This window comes from Pavona decussata, unplaced genomic scaffold (assembly GCF_977016875.1).
Source record: "Pavona decussata unplaced genomic scaffold, jaPavDecu1.1 SCAFFOLD_218, whole genome shotgun sequence".
Lineage (NCBI taxonomy): Eukaryota > Metazoa > Cnidaria > Anthozoa > Scleractinia > Agariciidae > Pavona > Pavona decussata.
Window position 1 is genome coordinate 610,628 of NW_028145623.1, and position 27,917 is coordinate 638,544.

The 27,917-nt window shown below is 37.2% G+C and overlaps 2 protein-coding genes across 47 annotated transcripts in view; one reads left to right on the top strand and one right to left on the bottom strand.

Annotated features, from left to right (window-relative positions):
* Positions 1–27,917, bottom strand: part of LOC146459589 (MAM and LDL-receptor class A domain-containing protein 1-like) — a 194,246-nt gene that overhangs the window by 124,661 nt on the left and 41,668 nt on the right. The window lies entirely within an intron of this gene.
* Positions 1–27,917, top strand: part of LOC146459593 (MAM and LDL-receptor class A domain-containing protein 1-like) — a 65,695-nt gene that overhangs the window by 18,318 nt on the left and 19,460 nt on the right. For 13 of the 42 annotated variants that reach the window (XM_085089272.1, XM_085089260.1, XM_085089265.1 and 10 more), the window contains 24 exons: positions 212–346; positions 876–1,117; positions 1,960–2,047; positions 2,517–2,552; positions 3,289–3,324; positions 4,608–4,742; positions 5,264–5,511; positions 7,260–7,347; positions 7,810–7,845; positions 8,389–8,424; positions 8,822–8,907; positions 10,325–10,419; positions 10,799–11,043; positions 11,393–11,500; positions 13,364–13,612; positions 14,906–14,965; positions 16,270–16,404; positions 16,917–17,158; positions 17,979–18,066; positions 18,532–18,567; positions 19,294–19,329; positions 20,586–20,720; positions 21,240–21,481; positions 22,323–22,410. In XM_085089272.1, coding sequence (XP_084945398.1) covers positions 212–346; positions 876–1,117; positions 1,960–2,047; positions 2,517–2,552; positions 3,289–3,324; positions 4,608–4,742; positions 5,264–5,511; positions 7,260–7,347; positions 7,810–7,845; positions 8,389–8,424; positions 8,822–8,907; positions 10,325–10,419; positions 10,799–11,043; positions 11,393–11,500; positions 13,364–13,612; positions 14,906–14,965; positions 16,270–16,404; positions 16,917–17,158; positions 17,979–18,066; positions 18,532–18,567; positions 19,294–19,329; positions 20,586–20,720; positions 21,240–21,481; positions 22,323–22,410 — 2,925 coding nt within the window. The remainder of the gene's footprint in view (positions 1–211; positions 347–875; positions 1,118–1,959; positions 2,048–2,516; positions 2,553–3,288; positions 3,325–4,607; positions 4,743–5,263; positions 5,512–7,259; positions 7,348–7,809; positions 7,846–8,388; positions 8,425–8,821; positions 8,908–10,324; positions 10,420–10,798; positions 11,044–11,392; positions 11,501–13,363; positions 13,613–14,905; positions 14,966–16,269; positions 16,405–16,916; positions 17,159–17,978; positions 18,067–18,531; positions 18,568–19,293; positions 19,330–20,585; positions 20,721–21,239; positions 21,482–22,322; positions 22,411–27,917) is intronic. The other 29 variants (XM_085089274.1, XM_085089278.1, XM_085089279.1 and 26 more) reach the window with 17 other exon arrangements.

Genomic DNA, 27,917 nt, shown 5'->3' on the forward strand with positions numbered 1-27,917 from the left:
TCTTCATTAAAGTTAGGTTCAGCTGCTTTAGCAAGAATGCTAATTTATAATATGGTGACATGATTATCACGAGAACAATGTAAAATTGGAAAGACTTGCCTCACTCTGTGGGCCTCCCTTCCTACTTGGAAATGAGCATGAAACTGTATGTATCAATCGATTTGGTGGAGCCAACTGTTTCACCCTCATGTTTTGTTTTTCTTTTCATTAGCCACCGCCTGCAACTTTGACAACTCAATGTGTGGCTTTACACAGGACAAAAATGACACGTTTGACTGGACTCGACATAAAGGAGGTACATCGTCTTCTCCAACAGGACCCTCTTCTGACCATACTTCTGGAAGCGGTAGGTTAACAAAACATAAAACTTTAGAATCATTATTTTGAAATCAGACGGCTTGTCTTCTAATTTGAAAGTAAATTTCCGGCGTTGTTAATTAACAATGAAAATACAGAACTAACGATAGTTGTAATGCTGCTACTGCTGCTGCTGCTGCTGCTGATGATGATGATGTTTATTAACAATGGAAGTTGTTAGCCTTATTCAACCTGTGGGAGAGGATAGGGTTTGGGGGGGGGGGGGGTTAAAAAGTGCCTACTCTGAGTATACCACTTAACTATAAGATCTGAAAGGACGCCTGCCAGCTGTTCAGAAGAAATGACGTAATTTCCACGTCATATGAGTTCCTCATTAGGTTTAGCGGACATCAAGAGAAACAGCTTAAATCTCTTTACCATTCAAGTATTAATATCGTAGTTTGAATGGTCTCGATTTTTCCAAGGTTGTGATGGGCAATGGCATGAAACCAGAAAAGGCCAGCTATAACTTTGTTGGAAGATTTCGAAAAAGTCAGTCACATTTATTTTTTCCACAGGATATTACATGTACATAGAAACGTCTAGTCCTCGAGTACGGGGAGATTATGCGATACTGATCAGCCCCATGCAGAGGTTCAGAGGAACCATGTGCCTTAAATTCTCCTACCACATGTATGGTGCAACGATTGGGAGACTGAATGTGACAATCAATAGCAGAACAGTGTTCTCTAAAAGTGGTAACCAAGGCAACAGGTGGTTTGATGCAAGTATTACTATATATTACTGGGGAGCGTACCCGGTAAGTAAAATTTTCATCGTTGCTGAAAACAATTTCTATTGTCATTTTAGTATGTTTCTGGTCATTTGCGATCGTTTAGTATGAAAACGCTAATAATCTACTACGTACTTTTCTCATTACACAAAATTTTTTCACCTCTGACACAGCACCACCATTTTTTGAGACACTAAACAACTTATCATAGAGGAAGAACTAAATCTTGACAGTTATACATTAACTTATTCAGCCTCTGTGAAATAGGAGCCAGGGTCGATAGGCCGTCCCATTGCCCTGGAAATGGGCAATTATTAGTCATGATTATGATGATGTAATTTGAGAATTATCGTCTCGGTCAGTATTTGAAAATTACGGCTTTTACACGTACCTAAATACCTGCAAAAATTGTTTTTTTTTTTTTTGTTTGTTTTTGTTTCGCTGCTAATTATAGTGAAATTCCAAGGTGAGTAGCCAAAGCGGAACAAATGACATTTTAAATTGCTTGTTTCTAGTTTGAATAGCCTCTTAGCGTGCATTTCGCGGCACTTGATTCAGAAAAGGTTGTTAGTTGAACGGTATAAACCATGAAGGATAGGACCCAACAGCTTTTTGTGAAACGTTTGCTTTCTTCTTGTTAGAAAATAAAAGGACGTGCAGTTTTTAGGCCTTAAAATTTAAACATTTCTCGCGGAAAAAGACGAAAGCACAGAATATGCAGTTGGTGGTTAGATCGCCCCATAACTCCATCGGATCGCATCTTTTACGATTTACACTTTGCACGGGACAATTTTTTTAATCGATTAATCAAGTGTATATATTCACAGACGGTAAGCACCTAAACTTATACATTCTTCCATCTACCTCAGGTAAAATTTACAGGAGAAAGAGGAAGTAGCTACACCGGCGATATTGCAATCGATGACTTTTCTTTGCAGTCGGGATCTTGTCCTTCAGGTAAGTGCTTCAAAATTACAATAACAACACCGTTTAGAAGGTAAAACAAAATAATCAACTTCTTAAAATACACGGTTAGCAATCAGCAGTGTGAAGCAGGCAAGTATGGAAAAATAAAACGCATGTACTGTAACAAAAGAATCACTGATTTTGTGTTAGCTATTGTAGGTCATTAGTAACTCGCAGAAATATGGCAGCTAGCGCGAAGCGAACACTAAGTTACTCTTTTTCAACGAATAATGGTAATGTAAAATTAAAATAATGAATTTATATATGAACGCTAAGTTACAAAACAAATGGAACTATAATCTCCGCAGATCTGATAAACACAATGAAGTGTATATTAAAGGGTGTTGATATTCTAAGCCAATTCCTTCTTAAAAAGTCTTGAAGTCAAGCAGTTTACTGTCCACAACAAAGTCGTGCATTCTTGTTTTTGTACAGATTTCGTAATTATTTCTTATTTCAGTTACAACGCCTAGACCTCCAACACCATCCTCACCCGGTAAGTACGTTTTTCAACACACCTCAGCTTAGTGTCCTCATTTCCTACCGAAGTAAGTCTGTCTGGAGCCAAAATTTATGAGAACAATATTTCCTTTAATGCTTAACTGATATACAGTCATTAAAATACAGTCATGTTATTATACTGTTCTTCTGCTATAGCCTTTTTGAAGACCTTCCACAACTGGTGAGCCAACAAAACAAAACAATGTTAATAAGCTATAAACTAAAGGAGTTTAGAGCGAAGTCTCCATGTGAAATATTAACAAGAATATTAAACAATAAAACTTGGTTTTCACTAGTAATTTTGTCGGAAACCTCCGTTAACACTTTTTATCCGACGGACAGACACAGAGAGAGAGGTTCGCTTAGGAAATAAGAAGACAGGAAAACTTAAAAACATAAAAAATGTAACATAGGAATAACGTAAACCGGGAGCAAACAGAAAAGAACAAGCAGAATAAATCTTACCGAATGTTTGGAACTGGCAAGCGGAAAAAAAGTCGACAACTTGAGCCAAAATTGAGAACATAAACTGAGAGAACTGACAACTAAATTTCTTGTGCTTGCAAATATATTAAATTTGCACCAATTAGGTGCTAAGGAACGCAAAGTAACAAAAAAAAAAACCTTCAAGTGAAAACACGGATGCGAAACAATGTCAAGCAGTTAACTGTCCACGACAAAGTCGTTCATTCGTGTTTTTGTACTGTTTTCGTAATTATTTCTCATTTCAGTTACAACGACTCGACCTCCAACAACACCCCCTCCCGGTAAGTACGTTTTTCAACACACCTCAGCTTAGTGTCCACATTTCCTACCGAAGTAAGTCTGTCTAGAGCCAAAATTTGTGACAGCATTATTTGCCCTCAATGCTTAACTGATATACTTCATTAGAACACATGTCCTTATACTGCTCCTCTGCTATAGCCTTTTGGAAGACATTCCAGAGCTGTTGGGCCAACAAAACGAAACAATCTTTCACATTATGAAATGTTAGAAATATATATGTGGTTTTATAAAGAATATAGAGCACAGATACTGTATACATTAAACTACACACTTCAGTTATTGCGAAATTCTCAATATACTGCAGCGCTCTACACGACATAAAACTCTCCTATGATAGTTTTTTAATACTTCTACGCGAAAAACTAAAAATTCACAAACAAATAGCTATCGGAAATAAGACTTTTACTACCTTCCAAAAAACTTGTGACGTTAATTTTTTCTTTATCCATTTTTGTAAGTTGTAGTCGTTGTTCCTTTTTTTGTAATTGCCAATTTGTGCTAGTTCAATATTTTACTGTCAAGAGAGGATCCTCTCTTGTTTACTGTCAAAACTATTAAAGAAGTATATCTTGTAACTTAGCTAGTCACTAATTGAAAAAACTCTGTAAGTGTTCGTAAACCTTTGTTAACAAGTGGTTGATAATTATAACGGTGTTTGTAAATGTTTGTGCTTGTATTAAAAATTTAAAAAAAAACCTCCTACAAACCCTTAAGGACGTAAGAAAACAGTCTTTCGAGCTAGCACTAAACTGAAACGAAGTTGGTTATAAAAATATTTTTAAACTTGCTTGACAGATAGAGGAAGTTTTTCACTGTAAAAAAAAAACCTTTTTTAAGTGAGAGCTCATAACAATTCATGAGCTAGTGAAACAAGCTTGAAAGTGAAAAACAAAACTGATAAGAATAAAAGGTAGTTGTTAAGGGCACTATTTTGTTATGAAACAGGGCCCCTATTAGCTTTTGGCCTTATTATCTGGGTTAATTTTGAGGACATTTGGTGGAAACTGTCCATGACAAAAACGTCCTTATTAAGTGGGTACTCTTCATTAAAGTTAGGTTCAGCTGCTTTAGCAAGGACCATATCCAAGAATGCTAATTTATAATATGGTGACATGATTATCACCAGAACAATGTAAAATTGGAAAGACTTGCCTCACTCTGTCGGCCTCCCTTCCTACTTGGAAATGTGCATGAAACTGTATGTGTCAATCGATTAGGTGGAGCCAACTGTTTCACCCTCATGTTTTGCTTTTGTTTTCATTAGCCACCGCATGCAACTTTGACAGCTCAATGTGTGGCTTTACACAGGACAAAAGTGACAAGTTTGACTGGACTCGAAATAGAGGAAGTACAGGGTCTTCTTCAACAGGACCCTCATCTGACCATACTTCTGGTAGCGGTAGGTTAACAAAACATAAAACTTTAGAATCATAATTTTGAAATCAGATGGCTTGTCTTCTGATTTGAAAGTAAATTTGTCGTGGTTAATTAACAATGAACATACAGAACTGCGGATAGTTCTAATGATCACTGCTGCTGCTGCTGCTGATGATGATGATGATGACGATGATGATGATGATGTTTCATGACGATGGAAGTTATTTGCCTTATTCAACCTGTGGGAGTTAGAGGAGGGGGAGGGAGAGGGTTCAAAAGTGCCTGCAACCACTTAACTCTAAGATCCAAAATGGCACCTAATGGCAGCTGTCAAGAACAAATGAAGTGATTTCCATGTCATATGACGTCATAATTCTGTTGAGCAGACACCGAGAGAAACAGCTTAGTACTTTCTACGCTTCGTAGTTTGAATGGTCTCGATTTTTCCAAGGTTGTGATGGGCAATGGCATGAAACCAGAAAAGACCAGCTATAACTTTCTTGGAAGATTTCGAAAAAGTCAGTCACATTTATTTTTTCACAGGATATTACATGTACATAGAAACGTCTAGTCCTCGAGTACGGGGAGATTATGCTATACTAATCAGCCCGTTGCAGAGGTTCAGTGGAACAATGTGCCTTAAATTCTCCTACCACATGTATGGTGCAACGATTGGGAGACTAGATGTGAAAATCAATAGCAGAACAGTGTTCTACAGAAGTGGTAACCAAGGCAACAGGTGGTTTGATGCAAGTCTTACTATATATTACATTTACTCAGGAGTGTATCCGGTAAGAAATATTTTCATCGTTACTGTAAACACTTTTTATTGTAATTTTGTATGTTTTTGGTCATTTGCGAACCTTTAGTATCGCTAGCTAATAATATACTATGTACTTTGTTCATTGCGCAAAATTCTTTTGTAATTTAGGCGTAAAAATTCTTCTGCCGAAAAGAAATCACACGCATTCATTTTAGTTTGAAAACGCAAAAGGTTTTTTTTCCGTTTTTGCCTGCCATCCACACGTATCAGATGAAAATGGTTACCTAAAACGGAACTAGTTTCCATAACGATGTCCATTGAATTCGACCTCTTGACGTCATCGTCAACGTAAAGTTCTCTTTTCAGTTGACCACACACTCTGGGGGCGTGTCACCGTTTTTATCGCGGATCCGTAAAGAATAAGCTCTGTTTCAAACAAAAACGGATAAGCGTGTACCGGGCAAAGAGAGAGAAACGAACATTTTGTTTTATCAACAAAGAGTATAAGTTAATTTGGCTACCAAAGAGAGATTCCATAGCTGACGCTCGAGACGCCAGCTCTCGAATCTCTCTTCTGTAGCCAAATTGCCTTATCAACTTAGTTGATACAACAAAATACAGTGCAAGGTCCTGGAAGCGGACACCCTCGGCACGCGAAAAAGGTGTCCATAGCTCGAGCTGGCCGCTTACGTAAATTGTTCTCCTAAGCGGCCACTAGGGTACTAAGGGAGAGATTGCCGCTCAAGGGAACTTGCCCAGCTAACAAAAATAGAACTAATAAACAATGAGAACCCCCCCCCCCCCCCCCCCCCAAAAAAAAAAAAAAAAAACACGGTGTAACATGATTTTTTTTTTGTTTGTTTTATTGCCTTATGCAAGTCCGCGATAATGGCGGGGGCTATAATTAATATATTGTAATATCACTGTGACGAACAGTAAAATTCAGAGGCTACTGGGATTTCCTTTCGGGTGTCTGTTTAAGGGAGCTTTAAAACAAAAGTGAAGTTTAAATCGTAACCTCTGAAAGTGCCCACAGCCTTCCATACGGGAATGTGTAAAAGAGTTTGTATAGGAGATTAAACAGGGTTTTGTGAAGGCGGTCGTAAGTAGAGCCGTCCGCTTACGACAGTATCCGTTAATTAAAAGAGCTTCAACTCGGTATTTGTTTTCATTTCACCACTGACGAAGCACCAATTTCTTGAAACACTAACCGCCTTATCATAGAGAAAGAACTAAATCTTGACAGTTATACATTAACTTATTTTGCCTCTGTGAAATAGGAGCCAGGGTCCATAGGCCATCTCGATACTCTTAAAATGGGCAATTATAATTGCAAAAAATTGTTTTTCGTTTGTTTTTAGATTCGCTTCTTATTATATTCCAAGGTGATTAAGTAAAGCTAACCAAATAACAGATTAAATTGGTTGTTTCCAGTTTGAATAGCCTATCGCTGCACTTAATTAAAAAAAGGTTGTCAGTTCAACCGTATAAACCATGAAGGATAGGACCCAACAGCTTTCTGTGAAACGTTTGCTTTCTTCTTGTCAAAAAGTAAAAGCACGTGCAGTTTTTAGGCCTTAAAATTTAAACATTTCTCGCGGAAAAAGACGAAAACACGAAATATGCAGTTGGTGGTTAGATCGCCCCATAACTCCATCAGATCGCATCTTTTACGGTTTACACTTTACACGAGGCAATTTTTTTTAATCGATTAATCAAGTGTATATATTCACCGACGGTAAGCACCTAACTTATACATTCTTCCATCTACCTCAGGTCAAATTTATAGGAGAAAGAGGAAGTAGCTACACCGGCGATATCGCAATCGATGACTTTTCTTTGCAGTCGGGATCTTGTTCTTCAAGTAAGTGCTTCCAAATTACAATAACAACACCGTTTAGAAGGTAAAACAATACAACAAATACAAGGTGAGCAATCAGCAGTGTGAAGCAGGCAAGTATGGAAATATACAACGCATGTACAGTAACAAAAGAATCAATTTTGTGTTCGCTGTTGTAGGTCAGTATTAACTGGCAGAAATATGGCAGCTAGCGCGAAGCGAACTCTTAGTTAGTCTTTTCCAACGAATAATGGTAATGTAAAATTAAAATAATGAATGTATATATGACCTCTATGTTACAAAACAAATGGAACTATAATCTCCGCAGATCTGATAAACACAATAAAGTGTATATTAAAAGGTGTTCATATATATTCTAAGCCAATTCCTTCTAAAAAAAAGTCTTAAAGTCAAGCAGTTAACTGTCCAGAACAAAGTCGTGCATTCTTGTTTGTGTACTTATTTCGTAATTATTTCTCATTTCAGTTACAACGCCTCGACCTCCAACACCACCCCCACCCGGTAAGTACGTTTATCAACACACCTCAGCTTTGTGTCCACATTTCCTACCGAAGTAAGTGTGTGTAGAGCCAAAATTTATGACAACAATATTTCCCCTCAATGTTTAACTGATATACACTCATTAGATCACATACTCTTATACTGCTCCTCTGCTATAGCCTTTTGGAAGACCTTCCAGAACTGGTGGGCTAACAAAACGAAACAATGTCAATAAACTATAAACTAAAGGAGTTTAGAGCGAAGTCTGTGAAGGATGAACAAGAATATTAACACTCCCTTAATAATTTTTATCCGACAAACAGACAGAAAGAGAGAGAGGTTTGCTAGGGAAAAAGAATACAGGAAAACTTATAAACATAAAAAAATACAGCAAAGAAATAACGTATACCGGTAGCAAACAGAAAAGTACAAGCAGAATAAATCTTACCGAATGTTTGGACAAGTGAAAACACGGATGCGAAACATTGTCAAGCAGTTCACTGTCCACAACAAAGTCGTGCATTCGTGTTTTTGTACTGATTTCGTAATTGCTTCTCATTTCAGTTACAACGCCTCGACCTCCAACACCACCCCCACCCGGTAAGTACGTTTTTCAACACACCTCATTTTCTACTGGAGTGGTTTTTTAGTTGAGTGTCACAAAACCAAAACCATAATGGTTACTCTGACCAATCTTTGACGGCCATAATAGACCGGCATTAACAGCACAATAAACCCAGCAGAACTCGAAGCGAATTCATGTTAACGGTGCCAAGTAAAGTAAAACTCGTGCGAGCAAGTCATGATTGGGTTGGGTTTCCTTTCTCATTAGCTGAGAAAGTGGCGCGAATCTTACTAACCAATCACGGGACGAAGTAAAGAAAAACCTGCACAGGCAAACCAGACATTAATATGGACACTAAAATATCAATCCCTTGTGTATTGAAACCTTTGTGCTGTCACAACTCAAATACGATTTTATTCTTGTCGATTACAGGTAAGCTGCCATGTGGCAGTACGCCCATCACTCAGTCACGTGTCATTGGTGGCCAGGACGCTAAGCCAGGAGCCTGGCCATGGCAGGTACGATTAGTGATATCAAATTGATAATTTGGATAATTCTCTGCTCCAAAATACTACTAATAACTGTACTTATATTAACAGCTGCGATAACGTTATGGTCGTCTATTGTTAAGAAGTAATCAAACGCGAACAAGTTATTCTAAACATTACGATCCAGTTGTTAAGGCTTTTTATCCCTAGGGCTATTCTTATAATATTAATGTGATTTAATGTTTTTCCAAAAATGCCTCTTGAACAAGTTTCACTTGGCTATAGCACTTTTAATACGACGTTTTTAAATAAACCATAAGTGCTGTCGACGAAGGGTTGACTATATTTAATGGGAAACTTAGAGACCCAAACTTAGAGAACACCGAACGCGCAACCAACTCTTTCTTCTAGAAATTAATGACAACAATCACTTCAAAAATTAAACGTTAATTGGCAAATGTAATTGAGGCCTTATGTGCCACATGGCACGAAGGGGATAGGTAACAGGCAAATGTAATTGAATCACCTAGAAGTAATTTTATTTCAGTTCATAAAAACGGCTCAATTGTTTACAAGTTTAAGAAAGTCAGTTACATTATAAGCATCAAGGCAGTTAATGGAACATGAGTTTTAAATCCACCTTAGAGCGTAGTAGAGGGCATAAAACAGTTGTATCTTTTATGCAATTTGTTGGTTCCCTTAATCCATGGAGTTACATTAACATTCCGTGTCTGTCTAGTTGTGACTATAGTTCAGGTTTTCTCAGTTGTAGAAGCAGTAACTCCCACACTGCCCATTGTTTCAAAAACAGTCTAGTTGTAAAATTCAATGATCTAGGATCAGAGTAATGATCATATTTGATTTCAGTCTCGTTGTTATACTCACTGTCAACTCATATGTATCTTTCTTTAATTTGTATCATTGTTATGTGCGGGTGAGCATTGAAACCCGCACACTACAAATAAATTAAATATTAATAATATTAAATTTCTGTAAAATAAAATATCACTGTAAAGTTTTATAATTCTATACTGTATCTTGTTTCATATTTTAAATGTTTCTATCTTAATAGTTTCCTTTATTGGGTTTGATTGGTTAATAGTGCTATTTTCGGTAGTTTTTGCTAAAATTGTTAGAATTTATATCGTAGCTGACCACCTTTCACATTTAATAACGTCGTCATTCGTACCCTTGGTGAGATCATCTGCTTATACTATTTTTGTCTTTCAATGCGCCATCTAAGTTTCATTGTCATTCCCGAATGCAATTGGAACTACGAAAGGGGCACTGAATCCACTCCAATCATCAAGTAGCTAAAATAAAATCACAAATTATTATTTTAGCAACCGGGCATTGGCTCAGTTTGAATTCAATTACTGTTTGCTAAGCTGTACGTCATTCTAGAAAAACAAGGGTGCCTCTAGTATTCCAATATTTCTTTTTACAGATCGCCCTGAAACGTTATGGAAGATTTATTTGTGGAGGTTCTTTGATTTCCAGTGACTGGGTAGTAACCGCTGCCCACTGCGTAGCAGGAAGCTCGTAAGTACAACTGAACATGCATCTTGTAATTGTATGCAGTGACTCTATGTAACCTCCGCGACAGTTACCTCAATGTCAAATCTATGCGTGACCTTAAAAAATCTATATTTTTTTCTTTGTTATATGTTGTTACTTATCAGCTGCATAAATGATTTCAAGATTGGTTAATAATGTATAAGTAAGGAAAAGTAATATTAATAGATTGCAAACGGTTCAAAGCTAGAATTCAGCAGCTCGCTTTATAACCTTATAAATCTGCTAATTAAAGCTTTTAAAGATTTAATAAATGTCAAACGATTCAAACCTCGAATTCAGCAACTTAACATGTTACCTTATCTTCTGTAAGTTAAAACTTATTGAAATGTGTTACTTGTTATAGAAATCCCTCAAATTACAGAATCGTGGTTGGTGATCATAACCGGAACACAAACGAGGGAACAGAGCAAGAAGTTGGCGCCCGACGAATAATCTCTCATTACAGTTACAACAGGCCTACACGTCTTAACAACGATATTGCACTGATTCAACTCTCCTCATCTGTGAGTCTGTCACAGCGAGTGAATCCCGTCTGTCTGCCGAATCATGATTCAGATATTCCAACAGGATCGAAATGCTACATCACAGGTAAGGCAGGATGAATTGTAACATGCCGATGATCTTATCAGTTTTTATAGTCCATTAAGAATGGCTGCAAGCACTGTAAATACGAAAAGGATATTAGATTGTCAACTGTAGAATGATAATTAACTTGAACATAAAGCTTTTGAGTTAACATTTTTGTGAACAATGAACAAGAACTGACACGAAAACTAACTTTTCCAAAAACTCTTGTAATTGGAATTTTCTTGGGTGTCCGAAAAATTGTCTGGCTAAACTAAACAGTTTCCTCGAGGTTGTCAAATTTCCCCTTGTTTGCCGGGACGCCTGATCGAGTTATTTTAAAACTAAAGCCATTTTACTTTGCATTAACTAGGCTGGGGAAAGATCAGACATCCTGGAAGCTCATATCACATTTTGCAACAAGCCATGATGCCGCCAATCAGCGATTCAAGGTGCAGACAGAAGATTCAGTCCTCAGGAGGTATGTCTGAAAGAGTAACTTGAGTACAAATGTCTCCAAACCATATCTATTTAATATATTAATAACAGGTGATTTTTAAGTTTATTAGTTTTATCAATTTAACGTCCTTACGCCATGTAACTAACTTCATTGTTTTAGAGAAATCGGTCGAATCATGCGTAAGCACTTTTTCTCTGTAACTTAATTTAAATTATTTTATTTCAAGGTCTTGTTTATAATTTTTTTGTCGCAAAATTTGGCCTTTGCTCGAATTGCACGTAAAAATTGCACGTGTGCTCGCTTGCTCGAGCTCGAGCAAAATTTTTGCAACTGCTCGCATGCTCGCATTCCGTTAACATGTGCTCGATTGCTCAAAATTTCGTTAATCCTCCTTTGTAGTTATTTTTTATACGTATATAAACGATCAATCAGTTATGATATGGTTAAAACAAAAAGGTTGAAGCATCCTTACCTCTGGTTTCCGGCAGTCTTTCTTCAACAGTTCAGCCTGTAACTATTGTTCTATTACTTGGCGCAAAACAACGTATCCTATTAATAAAAGAGAGATTCCGGCTAGCGGAAAACTTACGAAGTGCTCGCTGCTCGCCATCTGTATTTTTCTAAAGTGCTCGCTGTTCGCCATCTGTATTTTTCTAAAGTGCTCGCTGCTCGCCAACTGTATTTTCTAAAATGTTTGCTGCTCGCAAGAAAAAATTGACAACTGCTCGTGCTCGCAAAAATAAACACACTGCTCGCATGCTCGCAAAGACCATTCGATACCCCTAATAATAATAATAATAATAATAATAATAATAATAATAATAATAATAATAATAATAGTAATAATAATAATAATAATAATAATAATTATAATAATAATTATAATAATAATAATAATAATAATAATAATAATAGTAATAATAATAATAATAATAATAATAATTATAATAATAATAATAATAATAATAATAATAATAATAATAATAATAATAACAACAAATTCAAACAATAACTTAAATATACCAAGTTTTCCCAGTGGAAAAGTCTAATTTGTACCTTCCACCATATCAGGATGAAATTTTACAAGGTGGCAAACAAAAGAGGGTTGCAATATGGCCTTAACCATAACCAAGGTGCAAATCCGGAATTTTTGATTGGAGGCATTCAAATCTGATTTATCCTATCTAGACCAGGCTTTTGGGGGCTCGGGTGGGTTGGGCGGATTCCGCCCTCCCTCCGTAACTACCCGACAATTCAGGCTATGACAATGACACTTAGAGGATAAATAGGTCGTCAAAAGATATTTTGGCCACAATAATAATAATAATTATCCACCATCTTTTTCCCAATCTCGCCTTACCCCCGCCCTACCCAATTCTAGAAAAAAACTACTTCCCGCTAATATCTGTGCCCCATTAGAAATGAATATTTTGATTCCGAGATTGAAATGATTTGGAGGGCCTCCTGTGTCTGATGAAAGAAAACTCATTCATTGACAATAATATTAAACAAATGTATGAACTGAAGGGCACTTCCGGTCAAATGGTATCCGTGTATTTATCTGACTGAAGTTTCAGAAGCAAAGAATTCAGCAAATTTAAAATTTAAAATAGTCGGAAGAATTTACAGGAAAACTAGTTCTGCCAAGCTTATCCGCTTCACTAGGAAAACAGTTGTTTTTACAAAGTGCACAAGATTTAAAATATGATACAGTCCCCCATGCTATCCCCTATTGATCGGCCTGACTACAGAAGTGAGTAACTGAGAGTTAGCGCAAGAAAGAAACAATTGATTTAGATTTCTAGTCGGTTTAAGATTTTGACATTGTTCAGTGGGACTGGATTAATGACATTTTCATTCTCTTTGTATTGTGTTTTTTTCCAGTTTCAATTTCTTTCACTCGTCAAATGTTGTGCGCTGGTGTGGAGAACACCATTTTAAGTGGTTGTCATGGTGACAGTGGAGGCCCGTATGTGTGCCTGAATTCCGATAGGAGAACATACACTCTGCATGGAGCGGTCAGTTGGGGTTCTAGATCATGTAACGCCAGACAGATCTTCACTGTGTTTGCACGAGTAACTCAATTCCGCTCTTGGATCAAACAACATACCGGACTGGGAGGTGGCGCAGGAGGTTTGGGACTAGTCACATTTAATTAATTTAACTATAGGCGAGAACTAAGTTAGCTGTTTGTTCATTCCGACAACCTTCTGCAGAAAACCTTACACTGTAAAATTCGAAAGTTATATCCCCAAAGAAAGAAGCGAATTTTTAAAGTAACGTAAATCTTAAAGAAGAAACACCGACATTCGAGTAGATGCTCTGCGTTCTCCATATGGACCATATCGAAAACGGTAAACAAAACAGTTTCACACAATCGATAAAATGGAGAGAAAATTAAGCATCAAATTTGGAGCAGAGAATAAGGGCCTAGCGCAGACCAGCAGAACTAAAAAATCATTGTAGAGAAGTAAAAGTGGTGCAATTAGTTTCTCCTTTGCTATTAATGGTGGTTTTCTTATATTTTTCTTTGAAGTTGCGAGCTACGTACTTTAAAATCTGGTTTTGAGTGTTAAATAGCTCTCGAAAAAAAAGACCTGACGAATGCCTTGTCAGTAAACATTGTGCTTAACCCCGTCGATAAACTATTAACGCACACATACTGAGGGGAAAGACTATAAGGATACGCGTTGCATTATGCTTCATAAACTGGGTTAACGTTAGCGCGCCACATGTGACCCACCAAGTATGACTTTATATTTAACTTGCTGTAATATCCAGAGCTATCTGACAGTTTCGAATACAAAATGAAGAAAGCAAGGCCGCGAATTGATGTCATTGTAGAAACCAAGTTTTGTTCTATTACAAGAAAGTTGGAACTTACAATGTTTCGGTTCTATTACAGAGTCCTAGTCCTGTAAAGATATCAATTTACATTAGGCGACTTTAATATCATAGACGCGTTAACATTACGTAATATAACTAGAATACTTGGTAATCGGAGGAAAAGGTCTAATTCTCTAGAGGTTTTAAGTCCTTCGTTGATAGTAGGCTTCAAATTCTTGATGAAGAAAGCTTCAAGAAACGCTAATTGTGACCAGTTATAATAGGAAGCAATTATCCCAAAGTGGAAGGGGAAGCAAAATTCTCAAACATTAATAATACATGATAATAAGCTACAAAAGAAATGGGACGTTTGGAAATGTGATCTTAATCATTATCATAAATTCGGTAAACATTTGAATAGAGTTTATCCAGGCCTTTTTAATAGTTTGAAAAGCTGTAAAAAACACCTCAAAGAGTGTTAAAAAATGAACTCTGCTGCGCCTTGTTTCTCCAAACCGCTTTTGAAAATCGGACGAAAAGATCTTATTCGTGTTTGATATATTACATTAAGCTGATTAACTTTGGTTGTGTTATGTTTAGGAGGATCACCACCACCACCCCCCTCACCTCTCATCCCCACGACGCCAGGAGGGAACCTTGGTAAGAAAACGATTCGTACTATACATTTTAAATGCTTGCTAGCGAAAAAAACGTAACAACGACTCACTCTAAGGTCCTTATATTCCATTTTCGTTTAGAAGTAGATATTTCTGATAATTTTCCCATCAAATTCTCTCGGCGAGTAGGAAACAAATATGAAATATACTTGGAAAAATTCAACTTTCTTTAAATTCGAACTTTTCACAATCCGAGCTGTGCTCGAAATCCAGTGACGAAAAAAGTTTTCTCCAACATGAAATTACATCTCGTGCTTCCAAATATAGTTAGTTAGTCACTAACTGAAAAAACCGTTTAAGTATTCGTAAACCTTGGTAAGAAAACGATTCGTACTATACATTTTAAATGCTTGCTAGCGAAAAAGACGTAACAACGACTCACTCTAAGGTCCTTATATTCCATTTTCGTTTAGAAGTAGATATTTCTGATAATTTTCCCATCAAATTCTCTCGGCGAGTAGGAAACAAATATGAAATATACTTGGAAAAATTCAACTTTCTTTAAATTCGAACTTTTCACAATCCGAGCTGTGCTCGAAATCCAGTGACGAAAAAAGTTTTCTCCAACATGAAATTACATCTCGTGCTTCCAAATATAGTTAGTTAGTCACTAACTGAAAAAACCGTTTAAGTATTCGTAAACCGTTGTTAACAAGTGGTTGATACTTATAACGGTGTTTGTAAATGTTTTTACTTGCATTAAAAATTAAAAAAGCCTGCTACAAAGCCTCCAGGAGGAAAGAAAACAGTCTTTCGAGCTAGCACTAAACTGAAACGAAGTTGGTTATCAAAATAGTTTTAAACTTGCTTGACAGATAGAGAAAGTCTTCACTGTCAAAAAAAAAAACTTTATTTGAGTGAGAGCTCATAACAATTCATAAATTAGTGAAACAAGCTTGAAAGTGAAGTTCAAAACTGATAAGAAGGCAGTTGTTAAGGGAATTTTTTTTGTTAAGAAACAGCTTTTGGCCTTATTATCTGGGTTAAATTTGAGGACATTTCGTGGTAACAGACCAAGGAAACTGTCCATGACAAAGACGTCCTTGTTAAGTGGGTACTCTTCATTAAAGTTAGGTTCAGCTGCTTTAGCAAGGACCATATCCAAGAATGATAATTTATAATATGATGACATGATTATCACGAGAACAATGTAAAATTGGAAAGACTTGCCTCACGCTGTCGGCTTCCCTTCCTACTTGGAAATGAGCATGAAACTGTATGTGTCAATCGATTTGGTGGAGTCAACTGTTTCACCCTCATGTTTTAATTTATTTTCTTTTTCATTAGCCACAGCATGCAACTTTGACAACTCAATGTGTGGCTTTACACAGGACAAAAATGACACGTTTGACTGGACTCGAAATAAAGGAGGTACATCGTCTTCTCCAACAGGACCTTCTTCTGACCATACTTCTGGAAGCGGTAGGTTAACAAAAACATAAAACTTTAGAATCATTATTTTAAAATCAGAGGGCTTGTCTTCTAATTTAAAAGTAAATTTGGCGTTGTTAATTAACAATGGAAATACAGAACTAACGCTGGTTCTAATGCTGCTGCTGGTTCTGCTGCTGCTGCTGATGATGATGATGTTTATTAACAATGGAAGTTGTTAGCCTTATTCAACCTGTGGGAGAAGGGGAGGAGTTAAAAAGTGCCTGCTCTAAGTATAACACTTAACTATAAGATCTGAAAGGACGCCTGCCAGCTGTCCAGAACAAATGACGTAATTTCCACGTCATATGAGTTCCTCATTAAGTTTAGCAGACATCAAGAGAAACAGCTTAAAACTCTTTACCATTCAAGTATTAATATCGTAGTTTCAATGGTCTCGATTTTTCTAAGGTTGTGATGGGCAATGGCATGAAACCAGAAAAGGCCAACTATAACTTTGTTGGAAGAGTTCGAAAAAGTCAGTCACATTTATTTTTCCACAGGATATTACATGTACATAGAAACGTCTAGTCCTCGAGTACAGGGAGATCATGCAATACTAATCAGCCCCAAGCAGAGCTTCTGCGGAATCAAGTGCCTTAAATTCTCCTACCACATGTATGGTGCAACGATTGGGAGACTGGATGTGACAATCAATAGCACAATAGTGTTCTCTAAAAGTGGTAACCAAGGCAACAGGTGGCTTGATGCAAGTATTACTATAAATTACTCAGGAGTGTACCCGGTAAGAAAAATTTTCATCTTTGCTGGAAACAATTTCTATTGTCACTTTGGTATGTTTCTAGTCATTTGCGATCCTTTAGTATGAAAACGCTATTAATCTACTATGTACTTTGCTTATTACGCAAAATTATTTCACCTCTAACACAGCACCACAATTTTTTGAGACACTAAACACCTTATCATAGAGGAAGAACTCAATCTTAACAGTTATACATTAACTTATTCAGCCTCTGTAAAATAGGAGCCAGGGTCCATAGGCCGTCTCGTTGCTCATGAAATGGCTTTTATTAGTCATGATAATGATGATGTAATTTGAGAATTATCGTCTCGGTCAGTATTTAAAACTTACGACAATTGTTTTTTTTTTTTCTTTTTTTCGTTTGTTTTTGGTTCGCTGCTTATTATAGTAAAATTCCAAGGTGATTAGCTAAAGCGGAACAAATGACATTTTAAATTGGTTGTTACTGGTTTGAATAGCCTCTTGGCGTGACTACGCAGCACTTGATTCAAAAACGGTTGTCAGTTGAACGGTATAAACCATGAAGGATAGGACCCAACAGCTTTCTTTGAAACGTTTGCTTTCTTCTTGTTAGAAAATAAAAGGACGTGCAGTTTTTAGGCCTTAAAATTTAAACATTTCTCGCGGAAAAAGACGAAAACACAAAATATGCAGTTGGTGGTTAGATCGCCCCATAACTCCATCAGATCGCATCTTTTACGATTTACGCTTTGCACGAGACAATTTTTTTAATCGATTAATCAAATGTATATATTCACAGACGGTAAGCACCTCAACTTATACAATCTTCCATCTACCTCAGGTAAAATTTAGAGGAGAAAGAGGAAGTAGCTACACCGGCGATATCGCAATCGATGACTTTTCTTTGCAGTCGGGATCTTGTCCTTCAGGTAAGTGCTTCAAAATTACAATAACAACACCGTTTAGAAGGTAAAACAAAATAAGTAACTTCTTGAAATACACGGTTAGCAATCAGCAGCGTGAAGCAGGCAAGTACGGAAATATACCACGCATGTACTGTAAAAAAAGAATCAATTTTGTGTTCGCTATTGTAGGTCATAATTAACTTGCAGAAATATGGCAGCCAGCGCGAAGCGAACTCTAAGTTACTCTTTTTCAACGAATAATGGTAATGTAAAATTAAAATAATGAATTTATATATTAACGCTAAGTTACAAAACAAATGGAACTATAATCTCCGCAGATCTGATAAACACAATGAAGTGTATATTAAAGGGTGTTGATATTCTAAGCCAATTCCTTCTTAAAAAGTCTTGAAGTCAAGCAGTTAACTGTCCAAACAAAGTCGTGCATTCTTGTTTTTGTACTGATTTCGTAATTATTTCTCATTTCAGTTACAACGCCTCGACCTCCAACACCATCCCCTCCCGGTAAGTACGTTTTTCAACACACCTCAGCTTATTGTCCTCATTTCCTACCGAAGTATGTCTGTCTGGAGCCAACATTTATGAGAACAATATTTTCCCTTAATGCTTAACTGATAAACAGTCATTACATTACATGTTCTTTTACTGTTCCTCTGCTATAGCCTTTTGGAAGACCTTCCAGAACTGGTGGGCCAACAAAACGAAACAATGTCAATAAGCTGTGAACTAAAGGAGTTTAGAGCGAAGTCTGTGTAGTATTAACAAGAATATTATAAAATGAAACTTCGTGTTCACTATTAATTTTTTCGGAACACTCCTTTAACACTTTTTATCCGACGGACAGACAGAGAAAAAGAAGTTCGCTTAAGAAACAAGAAGACAGGAAAACTTATAAACATAAAAAATGTAACATAGGAATAACGTAAACCGGGAGCAAACAGAAAAGAACAAGCAGAATAAATCCTACCGAATGTTTGAAACTGGCAAGCGGTAAAAACGTCGACAACTTGAGCCAAAATTGAGAACCTAAACTGAGAGAACTGACAACTAAATTTCTTGCTCTTGCAAATATATATATTTGCACCAATTAGTCCCTAAGAAACGCAAAATAACAAAAAAAAAACTACAAGTGAAAACACAGATGTAAAACAATGTCAAGCAGTCAACTGTCCACAACCAAGTCGTTCATTCGTGTTTTTGTACTGTTTTCGTAATTATTTCTCATTTCAGTTACAACGCCTCGACCTCCAATAACATCCCCACCCGGTAAGTACGTTTTTCAACACACCTCAGCTTAGTGTTCACATTTCCTACCGAAGCAAGTCTGTCTAAAGCCAAAATTTGTGACAGCAATATTTTCCCTCAATGCTTAACTGATATACAGTCATTAGATCACATGTTCTTATACTGCTCCTCTTCTATAGCCTTTTTGAAGACCTTCCAGAGCTGGTGGGTCAACAAAACAAACAATCTCTCACGTTATCAAATAGTATAATTATATATGGGGTTTTTAATAATATAGAGCACAGATATTCATTGAACTAAACACTTCATATTTTGAAATTCTGAATATAATGCAGCTGTCTACACGACATAAAACTCTCCTTTGCTACTTTTCTTACACTTCTACGTAAAACACTGACTATTCACAAACAAATAGCTTTCGGAAATAAGATTTCTACTCCCTTCCAAAATATCTTTAAACACCTCTAATATACACTTGTGACGTTAATTTTTCTTTTTGTTTCCTTTTTCTAAGTTGTTGTCGTTTTTCCTTTTTTTGTAATTGTCAATTTGTGCTAGTTCAATATTTTGCTGTCAAAACTAGAAAAGAAGTATATCTTGTAACTTAGCTAGTCACTAACTAAAAAAAACTCTGTAAGTGTTCGTAAACCTTTGTTAACAAGTGGTTGATAATTATAACGGTGTTTATAAACGTTTGTACTTGTATTAAAAATTAAAAAAACCCTCCTACAAAGCCTTCAGGACGTAAAAAAAAAGTCTTTGGAGCTAGCACTAAACTGAAACGAAGTTGGTTATAAAAATATTTTTAAACTTGCTTGACAAATAGAGGAAGTTTTCACTGTAAAAAAAAACCTTTATTTAAGTGCGACCTCATAACAATTCATGAACTAGTGAAACAAGCTTGAAAGTCAAGTTCAAAACTGATAAAAATAAAAGGCAGTTGTTAAAGGCACTATTTTGTTATGAAACAGGGCCCCTATTAGCTTTTGGCCTTATTATCTAGGTTAATTTTGAGGACATTTCGTTGAAACTGTCCATGACAAAAACGTCCTTATTAAGTGGGTACTCTTCATTAAAGTTAGGTTCAGCTGCTTTAGCAAGAATGCTAATTTATAATATGGTGACATGATTATCACGAGAACAATGTAAAATTGGAAAGACTTGCCTCACTCTGTGGGCCTTCCTTCCTACTTGGAAATGAGCATGAAACTGTATGTATCAATCGATTTGGTGGAGCCAACTGTTTTACCCTCATGTTTTGTTTTTGTTTTCATTAGCCACCGCCTGCAACTTTGACAACTCAATGTGTGGCTTTACACAGGACAAAAATGACACGTTTGACTGGACTCGAAATAAAGGAGGTACATCGTCTTCTCCAACAGGACCCTCTTCTGACCATACTTCTGGAAGCGGTAGGTTAACAAAACATAAAACTTTAGAATTATTATTTTGAAATCAGACGGCTTGTCTTCTAATTTGAAAGTAAATTTCGGGCGTTGTTAATTAACAATGAAAATACAGAACTAACGATAGTTCTTATGCTGCTACTGCTGTTGCTGATGATGATGATGATGATGTTTATTAACAATGGAAGTTGTTAGCCTTATTTAACCTGTGGGAGAGGAGGGGGGGGTGGGGGGGGGGGGGGGTTAAAAAGTGCCTGCTCTGAGTATACCACTTAACTGTAAGATCTGAAAGGACGCCTGCCAGCTGTCCAGAAAAAATGACGTAATTTCAACGTCACATGAGTTCCTCATTAAGTTTAGCAGACATCAAGAGAAACAGCTTAAAACTCTTTACCATTCAAGTATTAATATCGTAGTTTGAATGGTCTCGATTTTTCCAAGGTTGTGATGGGCAATGGCAGAAAAGGTCAGCTATAACTTTGTTGGAAGAGTTCGAAAAAGTCAGTCACATTTATTTTTCCACAGGATATTACATGTACATAGAAACGTCTAGTCCTCGAGTACGGGGAGATTATGCGATACTAATCAGCCCCATGCAGAGGTTCAGAGGAACCATGTGCCTTAAATTCTCCTACCACATGTATGGTGCAACGATTGGGAGACTGGATGTGACAATCAATAGCAGAAGAGTGTTCTCTAAAAGTGGTAACCAAGGCAACAGGTGGTTTGATGCAAGTATTACTATATATTACTGGGCAGCGTACCCGGTAAGAAAAATTTTCATCGTTGCTGAAAACATTTTCTATTGTCATTTTGGTATGTTTCTGGTCATTTGCGATCGTTCAGTATGAAAACGCTAATAATCTACTACGTACTTTTCTCATTACACAAAATTATTTCACCTCTGACACAGCACCACCATTTTTTGAGACATTAAACACCTTATCATAGAGGAAGAACTAAATCTTGACAGTTATACATTAACTTATTCAGCCTCTGTGAAATAGGAGCCAGGGTCCATGGGCCGTCTCGTTGCTCTGGAAATGGGCAATTATTAGTCATGATTATGATGATGTAATTTGTGAATTATCGTCTCGCTCAGTATTTGAAAATTACGGCTTTTACACGTACCTAAATACCCTCAAAATTTGTTTCTTTTTTTCGTTTGTTTTTGGTTCGCTGCTTATTATAGTAAAATTCCAAGGTGATTAGCTAAAGCGGGACAAATGACATTTTAAATTGGTTGTTTCTAGTTTGAATAGCCTCTTGGCGTGCATTTCGCAGCACTTGATTCAAAAAGTGTTGTTAGTTAAACCGTATAAACCATGAAGGATAGGACCCAACAGCTTTCTTTGAAACGTTTGCTTTCTACTTGTTAGAAAATAAAAGCACGTGCAGTTTTTGCGCCTTAAAATTTAAACATTTCTCGCGGAAAAAAGACGAAAGCACGAAATATGCAGTTGGTGGTTAGATCGCCCCATAACTCCATCAGATCGCATCTTTTACGATTTACGCTTTGCACGAGACAATTTTTTTAATCGATTAATCAAGTCTATATATTCACAGACGGTAAGCACCTGAACTTATACATTCTTCCATCTACCTCAGGTAAAATTTAGAGGAGAAAGAGGAAGTAGCTACACCGGCGATATTGCAATCGATGACTTTTCTTTGCAGTCGGGATTTTGTTCTTCAAGTAAGTGCTTCAAAATTACAATAACAACACCGTTTAGAAGGTAAAACAAAATAAGTAACTTCTTGAAATACACGGTTAGCAATCAGCAGCGTGAAGCAGGCAAGTATGGAAATATACCACGCATGTACTGTAAAAAAAGAATCAATTTTGTGTTCGCTATTGTAGGTCATAATTAACTTGCAGAAATATGGCAGCCAGCGCGAAGCGAACTCTAAGTTACTCTTTTTCAACGAATAATGGTAATGTAAAATTAAAATAATGAATTTATATATTAACGCTAAGTTACAAAACAAATGGAACTATAATCTCCGCAGATCTGATAAACACAATGAAGTGTATATTAAAGGGTGTTGATATTCTAAGCCAATTCCTTCTTAAATAGTCTTGAAGTCAAGCAGTTAAGAAGCAATGTCCCTAAAAGCGTTCCACTCGATTCCAGACTCGAAAACACTTTTGCCTCATATTTATATCATCAATACCACTATCCATCCTTATAAGGAAAATGCAGTTAGAATGAGGAAATAGTTTATTTTACTGCCATTATCAGCATTTCATCTCTGAACGACCGTTACCGGCTAAAATATGCAAATTTTAGACGCTGTTATTCAGGTTTTTCAAGGATCGTTAAAAGCTACTGCGGGCCGTTAAAACCTAGACCATTTGTGCTCATTTGGAAGTATATTGCTTCTTCTTACTGTTCCAATACGATTTAGCCGTATTTCTCTGTAATCAGCAAAAACAGGTTATCGTTATTCTAGTAATTCAATTAAGTAAGCAAACTGCACCAAAATATGCCTCAGAAATTTCACAAAATTCTTAAAAGTGGCACCTAACCTAGACTTAAAAACATGTTTTAGTTAAAGATAAAGAGGTATTCTATCAATTTATGCAATAAAAGTTGTGGCACAACGCGATTCAGACTTTAAGGTTTCGAGTCAAATTTACATATTGATGCAGAATTCGCGTTGCGTGACACTGGCTGCTTCGACGGGAAATTTCTCCAAATACTTGCCGCTCGGAAGTAAAATATGTTTTTTTAACCGAAAAAAATTATGTTTCTTCGTTTTCTTCCTTTTTCAATAAATAGATCTTCAGAAATATAATTATTCCTAAAAGTTCAGCAGCCAAACCTTAATTTTTATTTACTAAATTAATCGTTTTAACGGTTTCATTGGAAGCATAGTCACAGGCGAGACTTTAGAAAGGTCATCGCATTTGCTTGTTGTAATATTTTGTTATAATTATTGATATTATTAAGCTTAAAAATAATAAAAAATGCCATTAGGCAACTTTTTTGTACTTTATTTACAGGAAAACAGAACGGAAGTGTAGACCATTAAGTTTACTACCTTTGCCACTAACCTTGTTAGTCTCGCCCTTCCAAACGTGCTTTATTCGACGTACAACAGTTGCGTTTTTAGGGAAATTTTTTTTACCTTTAAAATTAAGTATTTACATTTTACAGCGGGCAAGTCCTTCACGAATTGACCTTTACGCTGTATGGGACGAGAGTACACAGTAGTCCTTAAAGATAAGTTGTGAAAATGGGGATTGGACTCCAAAAGCCGAGGAATCGAAAACCAGAATAGGGTGTCTATTCACGTCTAGTCCACATTTTAATTACATGTTTATGAATTCCCATCACGACTAAACTGATTGCTATTTTTGCTTGAAAACAGTGAAATGTGTACAGTCAATGTCTAGATACCTTAACTTAAGCAACTTTAGTAATAGTAGGTCATATAGTACATTATTAAGGCGTGATGAATCAACCAACCCGGCACTAATCGCAAATATAATAGGCCGTGCTACACGTTGTCAGTAGCTTAAGTTCGATATATGAAAATTCTAGCATCAGTCATAATGGTCATATTTCAGTCTGTATTTGGGTTGTTATTCTATGTGCTTTCTCTTCTGGGAATTCCGAGACAGACTGGACAGTTGAAGATCGAGCCTTGAATTCTAGTTGGAATTTTGATTTCTCGAACTTTGGTTATTCCTTGATGGAGAGTGAGTTAAGTGAGCTCGACAGTGTTCGATTGGCGGGTTTATAAAAAAACAATTAGATTATTTAAATATTTTATCGAATTAAGCGTCTCCGTTTCGGGTCATCGGCTAAAAGTCACATAACAAATACGAAAAAACTCAACATACCAAAGAATTTTTGGAAAAAACAAATTACTAAGACTTGCACAATAAAAGCTTAATTGATTCAGTTACAAGACTGAAGAAATATTGTTGTCCCTTTTGTCTGATAAAAGGGACAGCAGACTCTATTCAGCATTCATCAATTTCAACGTTGTCTTTCCTTGCTTGACACTTTCTTGGGCGATGAAGGTCTCTTATTTCTGTGTTGGTGAAGAATCCTTTTCCCTCCATTAATGATATATTTGTGCAGCCCTGGTGCCGTATGTACAAAAATTGCCAAGGGATAAGCTTGCCGATCCCAACAGCGTAAGCTTTCCACACTCTTATCCCACTCTCTTCGTATCTAAAGTTGTGCAACTCACTAAATTGTTTTATCTTCTGAACCTCAAGAATTTTGGATGACTCATCCAAAATGGCTACAGCCGCTGTCGTTCCTTTGACAGGCCGTTCCTTAAGGGCCTCGTGCATTGCTCCTACGTTCATGATGTCATGGCCTTCCGCGCAATACTTTCTTATGGCTGCTTTCATGGGACAAAGCACCCTGTCACAAACATCCTTTCATTGCTGGGGTTCTGAAAAGTCATAACGTGCAACTGTAATTCCCACTCGATCTCCAATATCTTTGACTGCTGCTATTAGGTGATTGCAATGGTAGCAGCCAGCCTCGTCAGAACGTAGAAATGCGTGCTAAACATTTGGAAAATTTATTTTGATGTCTTGAAAAAGGTTTTCTAAAATAGATACCACCGCATACCAATCTTGACAACACGAATCTAATAGATGGGCATACGACAGGACCTTAGCTTTCTGCGTTTCTTGGTCTTTTGAGATCACACTGCTTATATGCCAGCTAAGGCCTCTTTTAGCAAACCATTCACTTTGTTTTTCTCTGTATTTCATTTGAAGAAATTTCATCGCCCAGTCGATAACAACAAGGACTGACTGACTGTCAAGACTTTGGAGGGCTTCTTGTTTGGCAGATTCTTGGTTGACAGAGATTAAGGCATGAGATTTCCAAAGAAAAATGCAATTCTTAGATCTTTCAAAATCGTAAAGAAGATCATGCTTTTGTTCTTGGCTGTAAAGATGGCTGGAGTGTTTCTTTGTACTTTCTTCCATCTCGTCTAACGTTGCCTTCAATTGTTTGCATTGTTCACACACCATATTGTGTGAGTGTGAGCACTGATGGTTGAAGCATGGATCAACTGGATCGCTTAACGCAAATTTTCTGCAGTGGTCTGCGCACTCACTCTCCTCTGCTGAACAGTTCACTTTAAACTCCGTCTTCAGCTATCTTTTCCCATCGTTCAATTTCTTTGCCAGTTCCGTAACTCTTCTTTTGTCGGCACCAGCCTGATTCAGCTCTTCTAGAATACTCAACAGCCGCTCAAAAGATGCGACCCCTTCTGCTGCAATGTTGTCCAGACCACTGAGAGACTTCTGCTGTGAAGCCTCTCTCACTTCAAGAATGCGACAAAGGGTTGAGCGGCTAGCCGGTTCAAATGATTCTTCATCGCAATATTGAAGGTACTGCATAATTATGGTCGATCTAGTCACGGTCCGGATTACGTTGGGCATTGTTATTTTGCCTTCCCCATGTAAGGTCAGTGTTCGCGTTCCAAAGGCGACGTCTTGGTTGAAATAAGGACGGTTAACAAAATCTATAAAGTGGTCGACTTTGTTTGTGTCCAGACGTACTCGATGGCTGAATACTTTCGGGACATTTGACCCCGGCCTTCGTTTTCTTGCATTGCGTTTTCTTGCAGTGATCTCGCCCTTTTTATTTGTCTCAAACTTATCTTTTTATAAGGCTCGTGGAATTTCTGTAACAGCTTCATGGTATACCGATAAGCATAGATGCTGAGTATTTGAATCTTAACATTTTTTGTCATGGCATCTCGATATGCGGACATCAAGGCAATAAGATCCTCTGTTGGTTCATCAAGATCGTTCGCGGTAGGCTGGTGCATCGCTTGAAAAAGTTTTTCGCCTTCTTTCGGAGCTATAACACTGCAGATTACTTCACATGCTTTCGTTGCTTTCTCTATGCAAGTTTTTCTTTCATCCGGTATTGCTTCCTCCCATGTCGTGGACAGTTGGAATGTTAGTGGCGTGAGGTCTTCCCTTTTTGAATGTCTAGCTATTTTCGCCATTCCCTCGTTAAAATCAGCAACGACGTCATCGGATACTTCAGGAATTTCGTCTGTATGTATGTCTTCCCGCGAACTACCACTACCAACCCCACTCCAACATCCAGACGTCCAGTTGGCGCCAGCAAGCCTGTCCGTTTGTGGGGTCTCAGGCACGAAAGTTTCTTTTAGCAGCCTGATAAAATAAAAGGCGTCTTTAAAATTTGTTTTGTTAACACTGCACTACAGTTCGCCAAGAGTTGGAAACAAAACATTTTGGCACTTTTGGAATATGACATCTTAAGTAAACGGACATTGTCATGGACGCAATATTGCGTCACCCTTGATGAAGTGCTGCCTCTATTTAAAACCCCACCCCACCCCCGCCCCCCGTGAAAGCAAGAAAACACAACCCGAACATGACACTCTTCCTAAAACAGTGTGGGAAACTTATTTATGTGCCTAGCACTGTTTTGTAGTTCGGAACGGCGAAAGTTAGCAAGCCCATTTTTTCCGCCAAAAGTAACCAATTTTTTTATAAATCGATGAGGATTTTTAAGTAAACGCCGCCCTCAAAATAATCGCATTTCGCAAATGAGCGCAGCAGTTGAGTCGCAAAATCGGAATGATGTATGCCGCAGCGCGTAATGTAGTAAACCCGGTGTGTACCTTTGGTCCTGAACGGGCCAAATGCGGTCTTTCAGAAAAGTGTTTAGATATCCCAAGACCTTTAAGGGGTTTGTTCAGAGGTCAATTTCTTACATCATCAACACGGAGAATGAAGGCGTCTACAAGGAGAGGTAGATAGCCGCCAACAACGATCGTTTACCTGTTTCTTAAGCCGTAAGCTGCAGCACTATGATGCGGATCGCATTCTTCTTCCTTATCAGGATCTAACTTAAGCCATTTCCTACTTTTGTCCATCATTTCCTTATGTTTGCTTCTACACTTCCCACATATTACTGAACAGAAAAGATTGAGTGAACTACTGAGTTCATCATGGTCTTGCAATTTTTATGACAACAGTAACAATTACAGTACTTCGTCATCATCATCGTCGTCGTCATTATCATTATCATCAAAAATTTTTCCCTTTTCCCTTTGTCTTCTCGAAGAAGAAAAACACTCATCTTGAAAAAGAATTAAGTAATTAAATTACCGTAAAATTCCGAAAATAAGCCACTCCGTGCATAATTAAGCCCCGCCAAATATAAGCCCCCCGGGGCTTGT